This window comes from Pelophylax lessonae (genome assembly GCF_965119305.1).
Source record: "Pelophylax lessonae genome assembly, chromosome: 1".
Taxonomy (NCBI): Eukaryota; Metazoa; Chordata; class Amphibia; order Anura; family Ranidae; genus Pelophylax; species Pelophylax lessonae.
Window position 1 is genome coordinate 714,521,392 of NC_138768.1, and position 24,456 is coordinate 714,545,847.

Genomic DNA, 24,456 nt, shown 5'->3' on the forward strand with positions numbered 1-24,456 from the left:
CCTTAATGATCAGGCCATATTTTGCGATTCGGCACTGCGTTACTTTATCAGACAATTGCGCGGCCGTGCGATGCTGTACCCAAATAAAATTGATGTCCTTTTCTCTGTCGCTCATTGACAGACGCAGTCCTCTTGATTAATATCAACTTGGGTTATACTGCCCTCTACAGGAGTAGGACACTAGACAGAAGGAACACGTTCTGGCCACACCTTAGGGGCAGTCCCAGAGGGTATATCCTCTCTCTCTCTGCTACAGGAAGTCAGTTTTTTCTGTCTAGTTAGGAGTAAGGACCTAAGTTCCTTGCTGGGATCTTTGGTCCTGGCAAGATTTTTTACAAAAACTTTTTTTAGGCAGCTTTTTTTCTCCAGTTGTTCCTGTGAGATCTTCAAGCAAGTACGCTGAAACTGGGCGACGGGCTGGATGTTGAGATCCAGTGGTCACCCCAGTCAGCCTACGAGCGCGTGCAGGCCCTAGCTCCGCGCTGGGTCGGCCGCGACATAGTCCCACTGGACGGGGACTGACCCTGCGAGTTAAAAGTCTCGCCTGGACGCCGACGACCAGTTGGAAACTGAGTCACGGCGTCCGTATTGGTCGACAGCCCCCCCACCTCGGTGGAGAGGGGTTCTGTCAGGAGTGGCGCCCGCCGGTTCCGGTATGGTGAGTAAGATGTTCCCCCTCTCCCCCTGACGGGTTTGTTGGTGGACGTGGGCCCCTCCCTGGGATGGTCGGACGCTCATGATCCTGGGTCTCCCCTCTATCCTTTAACAGGTGTCACAGATCCCCCTCTTGAGGGTGATTTAGTGAATAAGGCTTGGTTTGGGAGCTGACTATTGGAGTCACTGTTTGAGGGGCACTGTGAAGGGACTATGACTGAAGTCAGTGGCTGCCATTACTGTTATGATGGCCATGTATGAGGGTGATGGCATCCTACCTGATACATAAGGTTGCAATGCGGGCCGATGCCTGTGCCTGGACTACCACCATCCGCAGGCCACCGTCCTCCCGCAGGCCGCCATCCTCCCACAGGCCGATGACTACCTTCCGCAGGCCGCAGCAGACCGCTGCCATCTTTCCACAGGCCGCCGATGCCCCCACAGGTCGCGTGGGGCCGCCATCTTGGCGTAGCCTCGTGTCTCCAGCATGGGGCCGGCCATTTTGGAGATGACCAGCTACCTCGAGAAGTAGCATGGGAGGCGCCGGAAGGCGTGTAACGGGGCGGAGCCGCCTCCTTTCCCCGGGAAACGATCCAAAAGACTTCCTGTCTGTAAGAGACAGTGCTGAGAGCAGGTTGATTGAAACTTCGGTGCATCAGGTGGTGAGCCTTGGGGTCTCTCTCTCTCTCTGTGGGGTCCAAGAAGGGAACACTGAGGGGCGCTATTGCGCTGGGGGACTGCAAAAAAAAAAAAAGTTTTTTTCTTTGAAATTATTTTTTGTTTGCGGGCAAGTGTCTTGAATAATCATGAACCCTGCCACACATGTATCCCCACCTGATCCCCTCGAGGTGGCCGCAGGACCCTCCAGTGCCCCACTTATGATTGATGCATTATCAGCAGTTTTGGAGTCTTTGGTATCCCGGGTGGAGGTGGCCTGTCAGGGACGGGGGTCAAGAAAGCGACCCCCGCCTACCCCTATTTCATCTGATACTTCAGATACGGATTCTGAGCTGGTCACTGCAGCTGCAGGTCCCTCTTCCGGGGCTGCTGTCTCAGGTACGGTCTCCTCAGACAGTGAGGGGGACGTTTCTGCCTCCGCCATAGCACAAGAAGAAGCGTTGGTGGATGCACTAGTTGGGTCTGTCCGGGAAACCTTAAGTCTTGAGGTTACACCGGCAGAGGTAGCTGAGACTGAAATTCCTTTTGGTACTAGCAAGCCTACCAAAATGGCGAAGGTTTTTCCCTTGCCCAAATGGGGTCGTCCGAAACGAACCCCTGCTATTTCCAAACGCATTGCTAGGCGCTATCCGTTTGAGGAATCCCTCCTTAAAAAATGGACGGTACCACCAGTGGTGGACTCACCGATTTCCAGACTAAATAAAGCCACTGTTATCCCGTTGGAGGACGCTCCGTCCTTTAGGGATCCGGTGGATCGAAAAGTGGAAGCGGAATCCCGCTCCATTTTTTTCCCTGATAGGGTCAACCTTTAGGCCAGTGGTTGCCATTGGTTTAGTTTCACAAACATTGACAGAATGGGAATCTCCCGTTTCAAGGGGATCGCCTGTTTGGGTGAGATTATAAAGGATCTCACTGGGGGCAAGAGCACTTTCTTGCCACAGACTGCTAAGGGTAAAGGACCTCGTAACAGACGAGGACCTTCCTTTTCTGCTCATAAAAAGTTTTCGTTCCTCATGGGCGGGCGATAAGGCGAAGCCCTCCAAAGCCCCTTCAGGGGGTTTCAAAGGGCGCTGGTCGAGTAAACAAAAGTCCGGCTCAGCCAAGCCTGAAGATAAGTCCAATACAGCCTGAAGGTGCGCCCCCACCCATCTCTGGGGTGGGGGGACGTCTTCACCGGTTTCCGGATCCATGGCTTTCCAGAATCCCGGACAAAGGGGTTCGCGAGGTCACACGGTCGGGATACAAGATAGAGTTTCGATCACTTCCACCGGTGCGATTCTTCCCTTCCAATATTCGATTATCCCCGGATCGCTTAAAAGCTTTGCGGGGGGCAGTAATGGACTTGATGCAACAAGGAGTGGTAGTTCCCGTTCCTTGGACATTTTCAGGGGTTCTATTCGAACCTGTTCACAATGCCCAGGAAAGAGGGCAAGGTGCGTCCAATTCTGGACTTGGGAGAGATGGAGTCCATCCGAACAGTGGTGGCCTCCCTGCATCAGGGGGATTTCCTGGCGTCCATAGACATTTAGGATGCCTATCTTCATATCCCCATCTTCGCAGGACATCAGCGTTTTCTTCGCTTTTCCCAAAGATCATCCCTGGTTCCCACCAGGAGACTGAACTATCTGGGCCTAATTTTGGATACATCCTTGACAAGAGTGTTTCTCCTTGCGGAGAAACTCCAGAAGATTCAGTGAACGATTTGGATGTTGCTGTCCGTCAACTGGCTGGGACTGATGGTGGCCTCCTTAGAGGCAGTACCGTTCGCCCAGTCTCATACCCGAATTCTCTAAGAGGAGTTTCTTCTCAAATAGAATCGGAATCCCGATTCCCTGGACAATCGGATCCGGTTAAGCGAGTGGACCAGGGAGTCTCTGGTCTGGTGGCTTCGGTCTCCGATGCTCAGCCAGGGGAAGTAATTTCTTCTGATAAACTCCAGGTTACCGATAAATGTGTTGGAACTGAGAGCGATCAGACTTTGTCTGATTTACTGGACCGAGCAGCTCCAGGGCAGCCCGGTTCGGATCCAATCGGACAATGCCACGGTCGTGGCTTATGTCAATCACCAAGGGGCACCAAGAGTGCCCTGGCGGCCATAGAAGTGGCCAGCATTCTTCATTGGGCAGAACAGTTTGTTCCAGCTCTCTCCGCGGTATTCATTCCGGGGGTGGAAAATTAGCAGGCAGATTATCTCAGCCGTCAGATTCTGGATCAAGAGGAATAGTCTCTTCATCCAGAGGTATTTCACCAGCTGTGCCTTCATTGGGGCACCCCGGATGTGGATCTGTTGGCATCTCGGCTCAACAGGAAGGTGCGGAGGTTTGTAGCTCGCGCCCGCGATCCTCTAGCGGACGCAGCAGATGCGCTGATCGCCCCGGGGGGCAGTATCAGCTACTGTATGCCTTCCATCCTCTCAAGTTACTGCCGAAACTTCTTTGCAGGATAGAGGTGGAGGGAATTCCAGTTATCCTGGTAACTCCGGACTGACCTCGTCAAGCCTGGTACGCCGACTTGGTGAGGCTGGTCGCAGATGCTCCTTGGAGACTTCATCTCGGGGAGGATCTGCTGTCTCAGGGACCGATCTTCCATCTTGCTTTACAATCGCTGGCTTTTACGGCCTGGCTATTGAGACCCAGGTGCTGAAGGAAACGGGATTGTCAACTTCAGGTATTCCTACTCTAAAGCAAGGAAAGCGACTTCCAGAAAGGTCTATCATCGCACATGGAAGGCTTATGTTGCGTGGTGTGAATCCCTTGGATTTCCTCCACGTTCTTATTCGGTGACCCAAATCTTGGCCTTTCTGCAACAGGGGGTTGAGCAGAAACTGTCCTTGAGCTCTATCAAGGGTCAGGTTTCAGCGTTAGCAATCTTCTTTCAGAAACTTTTGGCTACTTATTCCTTGGTGTGGAATTTCATCCAGGGGGTGCGACACCTGGCTCCGCCAGTGCGCGCACCCTTACCACCCTGGGATCTTAATTTAGTGTTGTCGGTTCTTCAGAAACCTCCCTTTGAAGATAGTAGGGAGATTCTCTTGCTTACGTTATCCCAGAAGGTGGCCTTCTTGGTGGCTATCACTTCTGCACGCAGGGTGTCAGAACTGGCCGCATTATCTTGTCTTTCCCCATATCTGGTGGTTCATAGGGATAAGGTGGTTCCTCGTCCGAATCCATCCTTCCTTCCTAAAGTGGTTTCAGAGTTTCATCTGAATGAAGATATTGTATTACCTTCCCTGTGTCCTAAGCCCAGTCATCCTTGGGAGTTTGCGTTACATTCCTTGGATGTGGTTCGGGCAATCAGGGTATACCTGAAAACTACGGACTCGTTTCGTAAAACGGATTCACTTTTTGTGATCACGGATGGCCCCAAAAAGGGGTTGCCTGCATCTGCCGCGAATATCTCCAAATGGATCAGACAGACGGTGGTACAGGCTTATTCTATTAAGGGTCGGAATCCTCCGTTCCCTGTTAAGGCGCACTCCACTCGGGCGCTTAGTGCTTCCTGGGCCTTCCGCCATCAGGCGTCAGTGGTCCAGGTTTGCAAGGCGGCTACCTGGTCGTCGGTGCATACCTTTACAAAATTTTATAAAGTTGATGTGATGGCATCGGCGGATGCCTCTTTTGGCCGCAAGGTTCTGCAGGCCGCAATTTGAGGAGACCGTTGGTCTACCTCGAGGGTTTTCCTGTTGGGAGTCTCATCCTTATGACTGATGAGCCTTTAAGACTTCTAGTCGGCACCAGTTGGGCCTTCTAGATTGGATTTTGATTTCTGTTATCCCACCCCTCATTTGTGGCACTGCTTTGGGACGTCCCAAGTTGATATTAATCAAGAGGACTGCGTCTGTCAATGAGCGACAGAGAAAAATGTATTTTTGTAAAATCTTACGGTAAAATCCTTTTCTCTTAATCTCATTGACAGACGCAGTACCCGCCCCTCTACTTTTCAGTTGGGTTGAGTTAAATTCTCTAACACTGCTTTGTGACATAACTGACTTCCTGTAGCAGAGAGAGAGAGAGGATATACCCTCTGGGACTTCCCCTTAGGTGTGGCCAGAACGTTTTCCTTCTGCCTAGTGTCCTACTCCTGTAGAGGGCAGTATAACCCAAGTTGATATTAATCAAGAGGGCTGCGTCTGTCAATGAGCTTAAGAGAAAAGGATTTTACGGTAAGATTTTACAAAAATCCATTTTTTTCCCCACAAATAGAGCTTTCTTTTGGTGGTATTTGATCACCTGTGCGATTTTTGTTTTTTGCGCGTTAAACAAAAAAATATCGCCAATTCTGAAAAAAAAAAAAAACAAACAATATTTTTCACTTTCTGCTCAAAAAAAGTTTGTTTTCTGCTACATATTTTTGGTAAAAAAAATCGCAATAAGCGTATTTTGATTAGTTTGTGCAAAAGTTATGGCTTCTACTAACTACGGGAAAGATTTATGTCAATTTTATTTTTTTATTTTTTTACTAGTAATGGCGGCGATCTGTGATTTTTAGGGGGGCTGCGACATTGCGGCGGACAGATCGGACCCCTAACTGACATTTTTGACACTTTTGGAGGGAAAAGTGACATTACTACAGTAATCAGTGCTAAAAAATATGCACTGTTACTGTAATAATGACTGGCAGGGGAGGGGTTAACATTGTGGGTGATCAATGGGTTAAATGTGAGTCTAGGGGAGTGATTCTAACTGTGGGGGGGTGTGCCTTGTGAAATGATCATAGAAAGCTGTAATCCTATATAGAAGGATCACAGGGGCTCTGTTATCATTCCAGGGAGAAGAATGGTCAGCTGTGTTTACAACAGCTGACCGTTCTTCTCTCTCAGCAGGGAACGTTCGTGGGTGTCAGGCGGCAATTGGAGCCGTCTGCCCCTTGCATTAGCTTCCCCACTGCCGAGTAGGTCTATGTCGGTTTGCGCAGGAGGGCCGCACTGCTGCAGTAAAAAAGCGGCGGGCGGTCCAGAAGAGGTTAAGGTTGTGTTGTGGGCTGTCGGGATGTATCGTCATCCTCAGACCAGGGACTTGTAAAATGCTGCTAATAGTTATACTTATCCGGTACCACTATCCAAGTTAGCAGATCTTTTCGCAGATTTCTTGCGGGAAACCACCTGCCGTTCAGTGTCTAGGTGAGCTGGGATTGGCGGCGGTGCAGCAGGGCTCTGTGAAGGGGGGAGTATACCCCATCTTTGGAGTACCTGCAGTCCTTCATCCAGGGTCTTGACCGACACTGTGGAGCAATTGTGTGTGTTAGAAAGACTAGCAGGATATTTCCACTTGTGGGCGATATTGTGATGCCGCAGTGCCTTGGTGACTGTGGCCAAGTTCCTCCTGCTTTGGAGAGTATGCCGAGACAGATCTGGTAGCAGCCGAAGGCGCGAGTATTCCTCTGGGGCATTGTTGGGTTGTCTGAAGCCAAAATAATGTTTTCCTTTGACTGGTAAAAGTGTACCCTGAGCAATACATCCCTGTGTAGGTCTTGGGCAACAAAGGAGGGCTTGGGTAGCCTGTGGATTCTGTCAATGGATCTTCTATTTATATTACAATGGACAAATCTGCTACAGGTAGAGAAGGCACAAGGGAAGAAAAGAGAGAATTGGCGTATTGAAGTAGCTGGGAAGGAGGTACAGATTCTGGTATCCCCCTGATTTTTATATTGTTCCTCCTGAATCTATCTTCCAAGTCGGTCACTTTCACCTTAAGCCATGCTATATCCTCAGTGTGTGCATTGTGGGCATCCACCATGGAATTAAAGGAAGTGGTTTGTTTGTCCAGAGAGGTTTCAACAGCATCTATCCTGTTACCAATGGAGTACAGCATCTATCCTGTTACCCATGGAGTGTATTTCATGTTTAAATTGACTCATGCAGTCTCAGAGATGGTAGCATTTCTTTCAGTACTGTATCTGACACTGGCTGTCCCCCTGTAGGGAAAGCAGCAATGGGGTCAGGTGCAGGAGAGGGGAAGCCTGGGGAGATAGACTGTGCACAATTGACGTTTTTGTGCATCGATGACCCCTGTTGTGCATTTAGATTGATACGTGCGTGGGGGAGGGGGGATTTTAGGTGCTTGGATGAAACTTTAATTGTTTACAATTTTTATTTATTTATTTATTTTTTACTTAACTTTTTTTTTTCATCACATAGGGGGCAAAAAGTCCCCCATTGATGATTTCAATCCATGGGGGTGTGTTGTGTTACCAGTGGTTTGTTTGGTGACTGTGGTTCCAACTGCCTTAAGATCATTCACAAGCTCCTTCCATCTAGTTCTGGGCCTATCCCTCACTTTTCTCATGATCATACACACCCCATGAGGCGAAAGCTCCAGACTGAGGGCAATTGATGGTTATTTTGTATTTCTTCCATTTGCAAATAATCTCTCCAACAGTTGTCTCCTTCTCACTCAGCTTATGCTGATAGTTTTGTAGCCCATTCCAGCCTTGTGCAGGTCTACAATCTTGTCCCCGACATCCTTTGGCAGCTCTTTGGTCTTGCCCTGATGGTGAGGTTTGAATGAAAGAAAGAGATTCTGTGGACAGGTGTCTTTAATTATACACATAACAAGTTGTCGTTAGAAGCACCTTCTTAAATTGACAGGAATGATCTGTGTACCACATGAGCACATATTGTAGCCAGTCTGTGGGAGCCAGAATTATTATTGGTTAGTAGGGGATCAAATATTTATTTTGCTCACTGAACTGCAACTCAATTTATAAAATTTGTATCGTGTATTTTTCTGGATTTTTGGTTGATATTCTGTCTCTATTATTTAAAATACACCTATGATAAAAATGATAAACCTTTCATTTCTTTGTAAGTGGGCAAACTTACAAAATCTGCAGGGGATCAAATGATTATTTTCTCCACTGTAAATAGATTACATCTTTCCAGTTCTTGCATTAGGTGGCTGCATTACTTTTTATATTTTTTAAGCCAATATCATATTTAGCAAGTACAAAAAATACTTGTTGATCTGGTCAGAAATGCAGCGTACAAAGCATTTCCTATGACCTGAACTGAATGACCTGTTTAAATTCCATCCTGGATGTCACCCATGGTTCCCTCTATAGATACAGTGGAGGAGTAAGGGTAGCCACTCAGAGACAGAAGGTGTGTAATTTGTAGGGTTACCAGGAAACCATAAAGCAAAAAAAAGTAGAAAACGAATGCAGCCACCACATCTTAGGAGTGCAATATAATACATTTATATTTTTCTGTTTTTATATGCTTTAATATGCTAACTTGCACTAAAAATGTTTCTTTCACAGAGTAGAATCTAGATGCTATTTAAATGGTCCTTAAATGTACCCTTTTTATCATCTTCTTTTTACATATTTTTTACAGTTGAATCGAAGTGACAGTGACAGCTCAACTCTTGCGAAGAAGTCCCCTTTTGTAAGGAATGCAACAGAACGACGCAGTCTGCGAGTAAAGAGGGTATGTATCAAGGTATTTTATAGGCAGCAAACCTATACAAGTACGTGGCAGTATGAAAATAATTGTGCCTACAATATCTGCTGATGTAAACTCATCATCTTTCATGATTAGTTGTAGATTGCAAACATAATAAATGTAACCTAAATACAATTTGACAGTGTAATGACCGCCCAAGGCTTATTTTAAGCCAGTGTGTATCATTTGTAAGAGTGCATAAAATGAATGTAAAGTGCACTTATGTAAAGGCGTTGCGCCCTTTTCAGCATACCCTCCCTTATTTTAGCTTTTTGTTAATGAAAGCTCCACCAAAAAAGAATCCCTTAATAGGTAGGCAATATGTCCATAATGCTTTTTTTTACCTTTAAATTTCAAAGATCCTTTGCCAATTTCCTCTGGCTGCTTCCAGTTCTTGGGCAGACAGAACTTTGTGCTGAATTCTGGTCTTATGGACTTAAGCAGAATAAGTTCTAAAACACTGGCCTGCAGGACAAACAGATAAGATGACCAATGTAGTTGACAACTGTTGTAGAATACTATAATTTTGTTGGTTTTATTGCAATTCATTTTAACCAACAATCTTCAAAACCTACACAGAATTTGTAAAAGGCAGTTTAAGATTGTCACAACAAAGAGAAATGAAAGCTTTGTATTGTACTCTGTTTAGGTTACTTGGAAGAGTGAAGATATTTTTACTTGCGTGTTCCCATTCACAAGGCATAACGTTAAATGAAAATATTTGCCTAGTTTAGATGCTCTTTATTGGAAACTGCAGCCCTAGATTCAGCCATAGATGGTTCGAATCTTGGCCGGTTTAGCAGGAATCGGCCGAGTTTCGAACTATGTATGGACAGGCTAAATGAAAGTTGTTCCATCGATCAATCGGATTGTACTTGAGATTATCGCTAACAGTTGGTATAGTCGCTTCCCTTGCAATAATCACTGGTTTCCCCCACTGGGGTAATACAAGGGCTCCGCAAGAAGGATTCTCCTGTCAACACTGTCTGTGTTGATGGGGGAAGCAAGTGAATTTCTTTCCTGCAACCCATGGTTACAGGAAAGAAATTTGCTCTGTATATGTCCTGCCGTAAGCCTGATACACCCTATATTTGTGTTTTTTTTTTTAAAAATAAAAAACAAGAAACTGTCAGTTCCTTTCAGAGCTGCTGTACTAACGATATGTTAGTACAGTGATCTCCCCTGCTGAGCTGTTGTGTTCTGACAGGGGGACACCCCCCACCAGAACACTCCGATCAGTGGCTGAGAGCGCTGATCGGGAGCCAGATGGCTGCCGGTTTTCCAGCTCGAATGTCAGACCGTCTTTATTGAACCGGTTGTTGTCAGCCAGCATTCAGCCCATGTGTACGAGGCTTTACTGTAGTTCTCTTTGTTTATGAGGGGACTGGGGAGCTGCATTTTCTATAGATAACACTGTCTGTGCTGTGCTAGCAGATCTCATCTCATCAGTTGTAAACTAAATTTTAGTACTGTTTCTCCTAACAAAGGGTTAAATATTTACAAGCTGGGCATCTTCATTGTATGTTACTGAGCTATCCCTGTTCCTAATCTTTTCTATCAAGACCGATCAAGTGAACTTGCTGAGAAATGCTTGCAGTTAGCCATGACACCTTCCCCTTAGAAACATCTATACATAAGGAAATATGTTTTCTTAGGTATGCTGTGTGAACAGGAACAAATAAACATAAATCAGGGTTTTCTCAAATTTGACTGCAAAAGTAGGAATACACTTTAAAATAGACCTACACAGTAAACAAAAGCCTGTTTGAGGCTATGTTTATTTTTAAGCATTCCCTGCATTCTGCGTTTGGGTGGGCACAGCAGCCCATTCATTGGAAAAATGTTCCACCACCTTTTCAAAACCGCAGCTGCACGGAAACTGCATAGTGCTTTTTGGCACCGTAGTTTCCTGACCCCGAAAACGCAGTGCTTTTTCAGATGCCTGGGGGTGTCATTAAGAATTAATCGCACCCCTGCATGTCTGATGAGGAAAACTGTGTTTTGCATGTGGGTGCAGGAATGTGAGAAATTTACAGTTGTGCTCATACGTTTACATACCCTGGTAGAATTTGTGATTTCTTGGCCATTTTTCAGAGAATTTGAATGATAACACAAAAATGTTTCTTTCACTCATGGTTAGTGTTTGGCTGAAGCCATTTATTATCAATCAATTGTGTTTACTCTTTTTAAATCCTAATGACAACAGAAACGACCCAAATGACCTTGATCAAAAGTTTACATACCCCAGTTCTTAATACCGTGTATTGCCCCCTTTAATATCAATGACAGCTTGGAGTCTTTTGTGGTATTCGTGGATGAGGCGCTTTATCTTTTCAGATGGTAAAACTGTCCATTCTTCCTGACAAAAAGCCTCCAGTTCCTGCAGGTCGACTTGGCCTTGTGTTTAGAATCATTGTCATGTTGGAATGTCCAAGTACATCCCATGCGCAGCTTCTGGGCTGATGAATGCAAATTTTCCTCCAGTATCTTTTGATAACATACTGCATTCATCTTGCCATCAATTCTGACCAAATTTCCTGTGCCTTTGTAACTCACACATCCCCAAAACACCTGCGATCCACATCCGTGTTTCAAAGTAGCAATGGTGTACCTTTCATCATAGGCCTTGTTGACTCCTCTCCAAATGTAGCGTTTGTGGTTGTGGCCAAAAAGCTAAATTTTGGTCTCATCACTCGAATGACTTTGTGCCAGAAGGTTTGAGGCTTGTCTCTGTGCTGTTTGGCGTATTGTAAGCGGGATACTTTGTGGCATTTGCTTAGTAATGGCTTTCTTCGGGTGACTCGACCATGCAGCACATCTTTCTTTAAGTGCCTCCTTATTGTGCATCTTGAAACAGCCACACCACATGTCCTGGATTTCACCTGAAGTTATTTGCGGGTTTTTCTATGCATCCCGAACAATTTCCCTGGCAGTTGTGGCTTAAAGTTAAGTTGGTCTACCTGACCGTGGTTTGGTTTCAACAGAACCCCTCATTTTCCACTTCTTGATTAGAGTTTGAACACTGCTGATTGGCATTCTCAATTCCTTGGATATCTTTTTATATCCCTTTCCTGTTTAATACAGTTCAACTACCTTTTCCCGCAGATCCTTTGACAATTCTTTTGCTTTCCCCATGACTCAGAATCCAGAAACATCAGTGCAGCACTGGATGAAAGATGCAAGGGTCTGTCAGGAGTCCAGAAACTCACTGACCTTTTTTACACACAAACTAATTACAAGCAAACAGATCACAGGTGAGGATGGTTACCTTTTAATAGCCATTCAAAGGCCTTTGTGTCAACTTGTATGCATGTTATCAAGCCAAAATCACCAGAGTATGTAAACTTTTGATCAGGGTAATTTGGGTAGTTTCTGTTGTCATTATGATTTTAAGAGTAGACACAGTTGATTGATAATAAATGGCTTCAGCTAAACACTAACCATGAGTGAAAGAAAAGTTTTCATATTATCATTCATATTCTCTGAAAAATGGCCAAGAAGTCATAAATTCTGCCAGGGTATGTAAACTTATAAGCACAACTGTATATGCATTCCTGCACCTGCATAAGTGTAAACTTAGCTTTACAATGCCCACTGTAGCCTAAATATGATACAGTTTGCTTTGTAATGTTTATCTTACCCCCAGCTTGGGGCATGTACTGCATACGTATCTCAGTCCCCTTAAGCAGGCCATACACTGATCAAAACTTGGCCGGTCCAGCAGCATTTGATGTGGTCACCACCACCCAACAAAAGTCAACGGGACACGTTATAAAAATTTCCAACAATCAGTGGCTGCAGCCAATCGGCTCCAGCCACTGAACAGTAATCATAGACTACGGTGTCCCGGTCCTCCATCCACCTCATTTATACGGATGGAGAAATCTGTGGTGTTTTTTTTTTGCCAGCGGTTTCATTGAAAAAAAAGAAAACGTAACTGTGTCTGGCATGCCTTACTTCTGATACTTGGTAGTTGGAGGGATACTGGAGTGGAGAAAAGATGATCATTATAGTGAGAAAATTCCTTTTCAATGGTATTGCCAAGTTATGTCCAACAATAGATGGATTTCACTTTTCAAGGCTGTTCGTTTATGCCATTTGTGCACGTATAAAAGCAGAATATACAGAATATGAACTCATACATTTTTATCTACAAAACTGTGGTGCAATCCATCTTTAGCTTTTATGACAGTTGTACTTAGTGAGCCGAGAGTCTTCACAAGTCTAACCATATACATGGACTAGAAATATAATGTTAATTTTTGTTATTTTCTTTAATGGTGTATTGTATGCCTATTATTAGCCTGTATGTCCAACAATGACACGAAGAGCAATGCATGAATGTCGCGAAAGGACCTCTCTAGACTTGGAGCTGGATCTGCAAGCATCGAGGACTAGACAGAGCCGCCTTAATGATGAGCTACAGTCCCTAAGAGACTTAAAGCAAAGATTAGAGGAGATAAAAGCCAATGGAGAGACTGAACTACCACCATATGTCCTGGAGGATGAACGCTTCCAAAAGTTGCTGAAACAAGCAGAAAAAAAGGTAATAATACCTTGCTCTGAACAGTGACCGCATTACATGAATTCTCATTTAGAAAACTCTTTTTGTTTCAGGCAGGATCTGTTGCTCTAAAGCAACCAATATGTGAATGAGATTTCTGCTTTGGGTGCATGGGCTCATCTCCCTCATAACACCTGTGATACAAATAATACACTTGGCACGTGAGCATGTACCACAGCTTATATGGATCAATGCCCAAACCTATTGCTCAAAGAAGGAGGAGCCAAATGTCAATGCACTGTTCTGACATTATCTGTCTTATCTATCACACATAGATAGGTTATAGTACAGCGTTTCTCAACCTTTTCTACACAGAGGAACCCTTGAAATGAATTTCTGGTGTCGGGGAACCCCTGCTAAAAATTTAAAAATCTACAACTCATGACACATTAGTGTGACAGTCAGTGGTAAGAATGCGCCTTACTCTTGTCATCATTGGGAAGAATTACCCCCTTACAGATAGCTAAAAGGAACAATGGTGTCATTGGGAACATATCTGAGAGGCAGAAATTGCCATTTCTCAAGGAACCCCTAGAAACCTCAGGAGGAACCCTAGGGTTCCATGGATCCCTTGTTGAGAAACCCTGCTGTAGTATATTGTTCAATATCTGCAGATTATCAGTGCAAGTATAAAGACCTTTCTTTAGTGTAGTGGATTTTACTTTGATTTGCAAAAGATTAAATTCAAATTCCTGTTGCCAATTCATCTACAACTAGAACACATATTGCATTATAAATACACATTGCTATAATGGTGTTTTGCGCACTAATAAGGCGATAAATCAAATTACTAATTGAGAATATACCATTTATTGAGACCCACCCTTGGACCATTTTTTTTTAAACGAGGATTATACCAATAGAGATGCATGCTGTTTTTAGTTGTATGTTTTAAGATGCATTTAATACATATAGTTTGCTGTCCCTTAGAGCACTACTAATCTCAAGTTATTACTACTCAAGGGTTAAAACTGAATTGCGGGCACAAAAACTTTAAAGTGGTTGAAAAGTCAGAAGGTTTTTTATCTTAATGCATTTTATGCATTAAGATAAAAAAAGCCTACTGTGTGCAGCAGCCACCCTCAGCCCTCCCTAATACTTACCTGAGCCCATCTATATCCAGCGATGTTGCAGGATTGTTTCAGCTGCCCAAGACTCTCCCTCCTCATTGGCCGAGACAGTAGCGTGGCGCCATTGGCTCTGCTACTGTCAATCAAATTCAGTGAGCCAATGAGGAGTGAGAGGGGGGCGGGCTGGGTCGCTGCTCTGTCTGAATGGACACAGGGAGCTGCGGCTAGGCTCAGGTGCCCCCATAGCAAGCTGCTTGCTTTGGGAGCACTCAACAGGAGGGGGGGCCAGGAGAGCCGAAGGGGGGCCTAAGAGGAGGAGGATCTGGGCCACTCTGTGTAAAACCACTGCACAGAGCAGGTAAGTATAACATGTTTATTTCTAGCCCCAAAAAAAGGAGACTTTACAATCACTTTAAATATATTCCTCAAGCCCAGTTATTACCTTGTAAAAGTAGCGGTGACATCATCACTGTACTGCACATAGTCTGTGCATAAAGCAGAGGTGTGAAAGGAGGATCACCCACTGCAGGCTGCCTGTTGAAAACTACAGTAGTGGGTGGATACAAGAGCAGTTAGCCCTGTACATGGAGACAGAGGAGCAGTGATTGGTCTTTATTAGAAGAGTTTCACTCTGCAACACTGCACAGATCTGGAACAAAAGCGCACCAAGATTCAAGTAAGAATTCTCATGGCTCTTGTTTAGACAATATTTGTTTATCCCGGAGTTCAGCTTTAGGGCCAACTCCCACTATGTGTGGTGACAGATGTTTTAGTACAATTGTTTGCTATGTGTCCTATTCACACTGCAACACAGCCTAGCTCTGCTCTGCAGCGTGCTGCGATAAAATGTAGACATGCTGCATTTTATCACACAGCACCAGCCTGAATCTTACTGCAATGTTATGCAGCGCATTGCTCTGCTGGACATTGCAGTGAATTCAGTGTACATTTTGTACACTTTAAATAAAGGTCAAACAAAAATAAAAAAAGAGATGGTGTAGCGTACTAAATCGTGCACCACACTGCCCCCTAGCCAGCTGCCAGTGCAAAGTGGCCGCAAAGAATTGAATCACTCTAGCTGATCTGCGATCATGTGTGAATTTGGCCTTAAAGTAGTTATAAACCCTTATATATATACCCAGTAAAGTGATTGGCCTCAGGTGATAAAAAAAATATGAAACCAATCCTCCTACATAAGTTGTACCTGTTTATCTGTAGTATTCTCTACATCCGTTTTAAAGTCCAGAATTTATAAGCTTGTCCGAGATGTCTTTTAAAAGGGGGTGGAGAGCTAAAGTTACTCTCTGCAGAACTCAGTGAGGAAAGCTGTGAGAACTGATTGGAAGGAAGGGACACACCCCCTTAACTCAGGAGCAGAGTTGAGGCTGCCACTTTGCTGGAGGTCCCTCCCCTGTCATCTTTTTTCTCTTGGTGTAAGGAAAACCCTGTCAGAAGTGATTCATGCTGATAACAGAAGTAGGAAGAAGCAGACAGAAATGACAGTGCTTTGCATTGAGGCAAGCAATGCTATACACACTATAGAGGGATGTGCTTTGTTCATGTTTCATGTCTGAGGTTTGCAACCACTTTAAGGAATTTACTAATTCCCACTTAGCTCAGGCAATTAGCAGTTGCCAAGTGTAATAGTCTTAAAAGGTGTCTTTTTTGTGGGGTTGGTTTAGCTCAAAGTCAGTGATGTTCCTATAGAAGTAAACCCTAGTCAGAATTCAAAGCATTAGTGTGTCAGTAAAAATGTCTCTAGCTAGTTTAACTGCAACCCATGTGGAAAAGGGTCTGAGAATAGAAGATGCCTGATTTAGCATTATAAACAGTCAGCACTCAATAAATTGGATGCATTGGCAAAAATTATTTGTGTTAAAAAAAGGGTTCAAACCGTATGGAAAGCAAAGGTGTGTGCCTTATTACACAATGGTATGTTTCCTGCTCTTTAGTTCAATGTGACCTGCCCATATAATAGTTACCTTCCAATGCCCCCTCCCTTAAATGAAGTTATGTAATGCATCCTAGCAAATGGAAATAAATGACAGATTGTGGTTTTATTTGTCTGAAGGCTGAACAATCAAAGGAGGAACAAAAGCAAGGACTTAGCGCTGAAAAATTAATGAGAAAAGCCTCCAAGGATGTGTGCAGACTGCGGGAGCAGAGCCAGAAAGTGCCTCTACAAGTACAATCTTTCAGGTGAGCATCAGAAACTTCACACAACATTGCAGTAATGCCATATGAAGGGAGCCTCTCTTCTTCCCACCTGTGTCTAGAGGATCATACAGTTTACCAATGAATTAAGCCATGCATATGTCCCACAAGAAAAGGAAGTGGTGAGACATTTGTCCATCCACAGATTCCTGTGCTACCAGGACCTGCCTGACTTTCTCTCAAAGGTTAGCGGGGGAATGCACCACACTTGGATACTCATTCACTTTTCTCTACAGAAAAGGGAACAATCACAGCAAGTTTTCTCCAATATTTCTCAAATGGAATAACAAGACCTTTGAACTTTTGGAAGCTCTCGTTACTGTCCCACGAGAAGCATGTAAAGCATTCAGTATTAGAAGAAAAGAGCTAATATTGTTCCGCTTGTTGAGTTCTTTACATACTATTACAATTCTACTTTCTTTTGTATATAATATAAAGCAAACACCCTATAGAGCAGTGTTTCTCAACCTTTTTTCAGTAAAGACACTCTTTAAAATTCTGGTCTCAAGGCACCCAATTTAAACAGAAAAAAACTGAACTAATAGTTTTACATAATGCAGCAACATCCACACACATAGGACACCCAGGATTAGAGGTGATTTAGGCTCCGCATTGGACGTGAACTTAACCCGCTTTCTATATAGCCGGTTCACATATATGCAGTACTGTAGCAGTGCAACTTCACTGTGAATTTAAAGAGTCCTGTGCATTTTCTGAGCACAGGGATGCAATTTAGATGCGGATTCTAGGCTCATTGCGTTCTATGGGAACACATCTGAATCGCACATCTCATCTGTTTTGAACACGAATTCAGTAAGAGGGGGTCCCCTCAATCTATACCTGGCCCTTTCGGGTCTGGTACAGATTGTAAGGGTAACCCCACGCCAAAATGTAAAAAAAAAAACCGGTGTGGGCCCCCTCAATCTATAACAGATCCCCGCCGTCTGAGTTCTTAAAGTGGTTGTAAACCCACCTTGAGAACTTTTACCTATAGGTAGGCCTTTAATAAGGCTTTCCTATAGGTACTGTATTAAATATCTCCTAAACTTGCACCATTTAGGAGATATTTACACTGCATGCAGCCGATGATGGCCGCCCGTGCCGTTTCTTCAGAGCCCTGTGCCGTGACCGGCGGCTCCGCGGCTGACGTCACACGGCTCCGGCCAGTAATACAGCCGGAGTCCGCAGACCCGGAAGCAAGACGGGCGAAGATGGATGCCGCCACCAGCTGGGACAACGCGGGCTTCGTTTGCAGGTAAGTGTCACATAATGTGCTAGTATGCGATGCATACTAGCACATTATACATTTACTTTTCGGGGGGGGGGCAAAAAAAACAGAAAGAGTTTACTTCCTCTTTAAATAGCTAACCTAGCGATGTCACCGCCTCCTTGTGACGTCATCAACCGCTGCATTCTGGGTTGATGATGTCACAAAGGGGTGGGGTCGCCGGGTGGCCCCACCCATTAGCTATTTAAGAATTGTCAGACAAGTAGAGGGCAGACGGTGGGAGCCAGCGACAGGTGTATAGGTTTTCATTTTTTTTTTTTTGCAGCAGTAGCGTTTATCGTGATTGACAATGGATCTACCCCAGGGACATTGTTTTTAATTTTTTTTATAAAGGAAATGCAAAAACTGTCCTTGTCTTTTTGATACTTTTTGTTGGTGAATGTGTATGGGGTACTATGTACCCCATACTCATTCACATGGGGGGACAGGATCTGGGACCCCTTGTTAACCACTTGCATATATACTGCAGCAGGCTGGCTCGGCTGCGCTAATCACCGTACCTGTATTGCCGCCATTACTAGTAAAAAAGTAAACAAAAATTACATAAATCTTGTAGACGCGATGACTTTTTGCGTTTTTTTTTTTTTTTTTTACAAAAAATATTTGGAGAATACAAATTGGCCTAAAAGGATGAAAAAAATAGATTTTTCATTTATTTTTGGGAATGTTATAAGGCAGTAAGTGAAAAATATTATTTTTTTTTATTTTTTTTTTTCAGAATTGTCGCTTTTTTTTGGTTTATAGCGAAAAACAAAAATATCACACAGGTGATCAAATACCGCGATGCATACTAGCACATTATACATTTACTTTTCGGAGGGGGGGCAAAAAAAAACAGAAAGAGTTTACTTCCTCTTTAAATAGCTGACCTAGCGATGTCACCGCCTCCTTGTGACGTCATCAACCGCTGCATTCTGGGTTGATGATGTCACAAAGGGGTGGGGTCGCCGGGTGGCCCCACCGATTAGCTATTTAAGAATTGTCAGACAAGTAGAGGGCAGACGGTGGGAGCCAGCGACAGGTGTATAGGTTTTCATTTTTTTTTTTGCAGCAGCAGCGTTTATCGTGATTGACGATGGATCTACCCCAGGGACATTGTTTTTAATTTTTTTTTTTAAAGGAAGTGCAAAAACTGTCCCTGTCTTTTTGATACTTTTTGTTGGTGAATGTGTACGGGGTACTATGTACCCCATACTCATTCACATGGGGGGACAGGATCTGGGACCCCTTGTTAACCACTTGCATATATACTGCGGCAGGCTGGCTCGGCTGCGCTAATCACCGTACCTGTATTGCCGCCATTACTAGTAAAAAAGTAAACAAAAATGACATAAATCTTGTAGACGCGATGACTTTTGGGCAAACCAATCAAAATGCGCTTATTGCGATTTTTTTTTTTTTACAAAAAATATTTGGAGAATACAAATTGGCCTAAAAGGATGAAAAAAATAGATTTTTCATTTATTTTTGGGAATGTTATAAGGCAGTAAGTGAAAAATATTTTTTTTTATTTTTTTTTTTTCAGAATTGTCGCTTTTTTTTGGTTTATAGCGAAAAACAAAAATATCACACAGGTGATCAAATACCACCAAAAGAAATCTCTATTTGTGGGAAAAAAGGACATCAATTTTATTTGGGTACAGCGTCTCACGACCGCACAATTGCCCGTTAAACTAACGCAGTGCCAAATCGCAAAAAATGGCCTGGTTATTAAGGGGGAAAATCCTTCTGGTCCAGAAGTGGTTAAAGGGGGTTTCCAGAGTCCGATAAGCCCCCGGCCCACTGATCCCCACAGCCAGAGGCCCTTGTTTCCAACAACATGGCGACAAGGTGCTTTGGGGTATTGGGGGGGGGGGCACTTGCTCGCTCATCCCTCGCTTTCCTGGTCTACCATGCTACATGCTCAGATAAGGGTCTGGTATGGATTTGGGAAGGAACCCCATGCATTTTTATATTTTTTTTATTTTGGGTCGAGTTACCCTTAAAATCCTTACCAGACCCAAAAGGGGAATTTTTTATTGCCGGCAATGTTTTTTTTTACATTCAGCTGTCAGCATAATCCGTTAAGGACGTGGCAACCAGCTTCCCGGCCCGCTTCTTAACCACCAGCTATTGGTAAAGCCCTCGGTGGCAACCGGCTCCAAACGTCAAATTATCCAAATTGCAGCCGGACCTCTGAACAGCTGCTTTGGAAATCCAAAACTAAAAACAGAGGGGAAATTTGCACCGGGCATGTGTGAACCTAGCCTCATTCTTCCAAAGCAGACGCACCTTTGCACACTGATACGGACTAGAAGTCTAATGCTTCTCTTCTCCCTCAATTTCTCTCCTTCATTCAGCTAATGTGTCCTTTGCAGGCACCTGACATCATTGGTTGTTACGACACCAGCGGCTAGAAGATTGTAATGGCTAAAAATGAAAGCCTTTGTGTAACTAAAAGGCAGGCTTGATCCAACTTCTGACTTGTATACAATTTTTAGGTAATTTTAAAGCATTTTGCCAAGGCCCTGCTGAAGAAACCTGAAGGTACCCCAGGGCGCCCAGGCATCCTGGTTGAAAAAGGGTGCTATAGAGAACCAGTGATGGCTAAAGCTATGCAATGCTCAAAACATTTGGTACTAAATTGTTATAATTCTGCAGGCTTACGTGTGTTTGTGTTTATGAGGTCAGGCATTTAGGAGAGCAGCAGCTGACAGTTTTTTCCCTCCAGGGGGTAATGCTCAGCTCAGCTCAGCTGAGTAGCTAAATAAAAGGCCATATAATAACAAGAGAATATAAATATGTCATGTGTAATCCTGCACTTTTTTATAAGCTGAGTTATGACTGTTTTTCCTTTAGTGTCCTAAGAACTCTGAAACCATGTATGCAAACACACGTTTGGGAAAGGAAAGTAATCATCTACCACGTGTCCTTATTCGCCTCACTGTTGCTCATTTAGGTGACCCAGAATGTCAAAAGATTCATAGTTTGGTGCTGGAGTCAGGAGGATAGGCCACAGCTTCAGCATGTTAGGGTGCCCCAGGTCTTTGGACTTCCAGGGGGCTCAAGGTGACACTTAAAGGTACATACATGGAAACCCTTCCTTTATGATGCTGTCACTGCTACCTCACACAGCTAGTGTTAGAGGGCAAAGACTGTTATTTATTTGTACATATATTTGCATCATACCTCCAAATTCAAAAACATCCATGCCCTGATCTTGGCATATCTGATCCTTGTGTATTCAAACTTTTCTTTTGATATAATTAGTAACTGGTGTTACAATCCAGTAAAACTTACCTAGAGGTCAAATAGCAGTTTGGGAGGACTAACCTTAAAGCAGTATTAAACCCAAAACCAAAAATGTAATATATTGCAGCTTACCAATCATTCGACGTGGTGCCTCCATTTGTTTTTTTTTGTTTTTTTCTCCTTTGTTTTGACCTGGTGATCTAGCCAATACCACACCTCGTGTATTGGAGTACTCCCACTCTGGATAATTGAGCACAGGGGGCACAGCAGACAACAGCATTGTCAGTCTGCGGGAGGGTAGTGTTGGATCTCCTAGCAGACATTATACATTATGTCATTAAGGGGGCACTGACAGGTGTTGTAATCCCTCTCCACTCTATCCAAAACTAAAATACAAGTTTTGCCTTTAGTTATACTCTAAGGATCTGGTCCTGTGCCATTATCCTCTTGCCTTTTCTCATATGCTGTTTTGACCTTATTAGAAACGTTCAGACCTGATCCAGAATGCACTGATCCAGTAACACTTTCATTTAAGAAGGAAATAGTGCTATGCTAGAGAAGGGAATTACACCAAAAAATGCTGGCAAATGTGCATTTTATTATGTGGGAAGTCCACCAGCGCTTGATGATGAAGAAAGACTGCATTGGTACAGTTGTAATATATGTCATTTGCATTTATCCTTCCTAAAGGTTAAATAACTTTTGGGATAAGGTGGTTATCAAAAAGCAAAATCACAATTAGCAAATTTCCTGTCTATTAATACCATCTGCCTGTTCTCAGCCTAAAATAGATTGGTTTATTTTTTTTTTTCTAGATTATCAAAGATTACATTAGTTCCTAGGTTTTTGTCAAATTATGTGCACTTTTGCCATGTTTCTATTATTTTTGGCATTTATTTTCCAGTATATTGTAGGCAAATGGTGACCTTGCTTAAATGAAACCGAGGATCCCAGCTCTGTAAGTCACTTTGCTCTTGTTTATAGAACAAAGCAGCTTCAGTGGGACATCGCCCCTAGTGTTCCAGATGAAGGTGGGAGCACAACTCTGTGTCTTTGTATGACACTGAAAGAATAGCTCTCTAGTTCTCCATAACATGTATTTTTCTTAGAAGGAGTAATATCTCATTATATAGTTTTCTCTGTGAGCCAAGCTGCACTAAGTACATTATAGCAGGCTGTTTTCTCCTGTTATTAGCAATCTTCTAAGAATCATGAAGGGAAGCTGGCGCCACACTGCTCAGTGTCCTTTGTCTTTAGGTTGGCTGTTTGAATATACAGATAATTACTTATTTGCAGACAGGAATCGATCTGAGCATTTCTCCATATGTACTAAAAACAGATTAGGACTACAGACTCATGTTGCTTTTCTTTCTTGCAGGGAGAAGATTGCTTATTTCACCAGAGCCAAGATCAGCATCCCTTCTCTCTCTGCTGATGATGTATAATTTTATTTTATTTTTATTTTTTATTTCACAGCTGTATTTTTCCAATCGCCCATCTTTTTAGATGAACTGTTTTTTGTAGCATAGCTCTTGCTTTTATCCTAAAAAAGAGTATTTTTTTACATTTAGCCTTTAATTTGTTATATATCTTGTGCTGAATTAATGACTAGAGGGAGATATAAAAAAAAAACACCAAAAAACCCACAAAAAAAAAGAAAAAACCAAAGTAGAGTAATTTGGTACACTGATGGTAATTTTGTACAGTTTGTATGTGTCACACACACGTATTCATAATGTTTTGTAAAGTTGGAGCAAAGAGACAGTGACAGTATGTATTCCTGTTGAACTGCACTGTGCTCAATCACTTTTTTTCCCAATGGACTGGTTTAATAATTCATGTAAGCTGACTGTGAAAATGGCTGACAAGCCAAGAAATTGACTTTTGCACCATAGACTTTTTTGGGAGTCAACATATTTTTCGGAACTTCAAGGCTGCCTCATGATCCAGGTGCTTTAATGACCCCTAGAGGGTACCGTTGCTACCGTTGGTATTCACCATGTACAAAAAAAGAATTGTGGGAGGTTGTATGTTGTCACAGCTGTACAGCTGCACACTCAGTTATAAGCTTGGTCAGAGTTACAGTAACGGAGAATAAAGTTACTTTATTAGAAAACTGCACAGTAAGCTAGCAAGTGTGCTACATTAACATTTATAAGAAAGCATGATGCCTTAAATTTGTTTGAGCACCAGAATACCTATCTGCATATACATATTCTAAAAAAGAGTATCAAAATTATTTTTTAAAGTTATGAAAAAAGACCCCTCCCCGCATTCGCCCACATTTGTTACTGTGATCAAAAATTCATAGTATTTCTTTCCTGTCTTATCCTGGCATGTTTGTATAGGCTTTAGAAGGTTTTATGGGTGCACAGTGTTCACTGGTGTGTACCAAGTACCCACACAGATCTAGCATTTCATGTGTCTTCATTTTGCACATGCAGCACTTACTACTGAGCACAGTGGACACTTCAAAAGCCTATACAAGCGTAAGAGTGCAAGGCAGGTAATTATGAATATTTACACATTTTAATGTTTTTATGCCTTGCTTTACAATATCATCTTTGAGGGTCCTTCACACCAGATAGGTAGTTAGGCACTGAAAAAAAGTACACCATGCAATACTTTTCTAGGCACACTGCGACCAATAGAACTTAATGAAGTCTTACTTTTGACATTTCAATAATGTTCTAGGAAAATAAAAGAAAAAAGGTGTAAACCATGCAGTACCCCGGCATTGGCACATGGGCACTATTCTTCCCAGCATGCTGACTGCATGGCTTGCTGTGTGAACAACCTGTGAAGGCTGGTGTTGGTCTATAAGCAGTTATCCCAATATACGTCCAGCAATATAAAATGTAATCATCTCAAGGAAAGTTGGCCCTTCAGCAATTCTTCTCGCTATTCCACCAAGAAATGCTGGACCTTGTAGTTCAACAGCTGTTGATTCATAGATTATAATTTACATCATGCTTAAATGGTTACATCGAGAACCATGTACCAAAACCGTATACAAAATCTTCAACAATTTAACAAAAAAAAAATACTTTGTATTTAATAAATGTAATTTACATAAACCCCACCGCCAAAGACTAAAATATCAAGACAACATTGTCCCATACAAACATAGATTGTCTGTTGGAGATATATAATTTATGTAGTAGATAGCAACATATACTCAATAGCAAGACACAACTACCGCTTCATCTCCTGTTGATGAGCAACTTCAGGAAAGAAATTTGTTTGATTCCCCCATCAACGCAGTGTTGACAGGGGAATCCCTCCCGTGGAGCCATTGTATTCTCCCAACAGGGAT

At 43.2% G+C, this 24,456-nt stretch overlaps 1 protein-coding gene across 1 annotated transcript in view; it reads left to right on the top strand.

Annotated features, from left to right (window-relative positions):
* The window catches only part of WWC2 (WW and C2 domain containing 2), a 354,353-nt gene extending 331,001 nt beyond the window's left edge, over positions 1–23,352 (top strand). Inside the window, exons 20-23 of the mRNA XM_082256568.1 lie at positions 8,666–8,758; positions 13,077–13,319; positions 16,479–16,606; positions 22,519–23,352. Of these exons, the coding sequence (XP_082112694.1) occupies positions 8,666–8,758; positions 13,077–13,319; positions 16,479–16,606; positions 22,519–22,585 (531 nt within the window). The 3' untranslated portion in view covers positions 22,586–23,352. The remainder of the gene's footprint in view (positions 1–8,665; positions 8,759–13,076; positions 13,320–16,478; positions 16,607–22,518) is intronic.
* Positions 23,353–24,456: the final 1,104 nt, after the last annotated feature.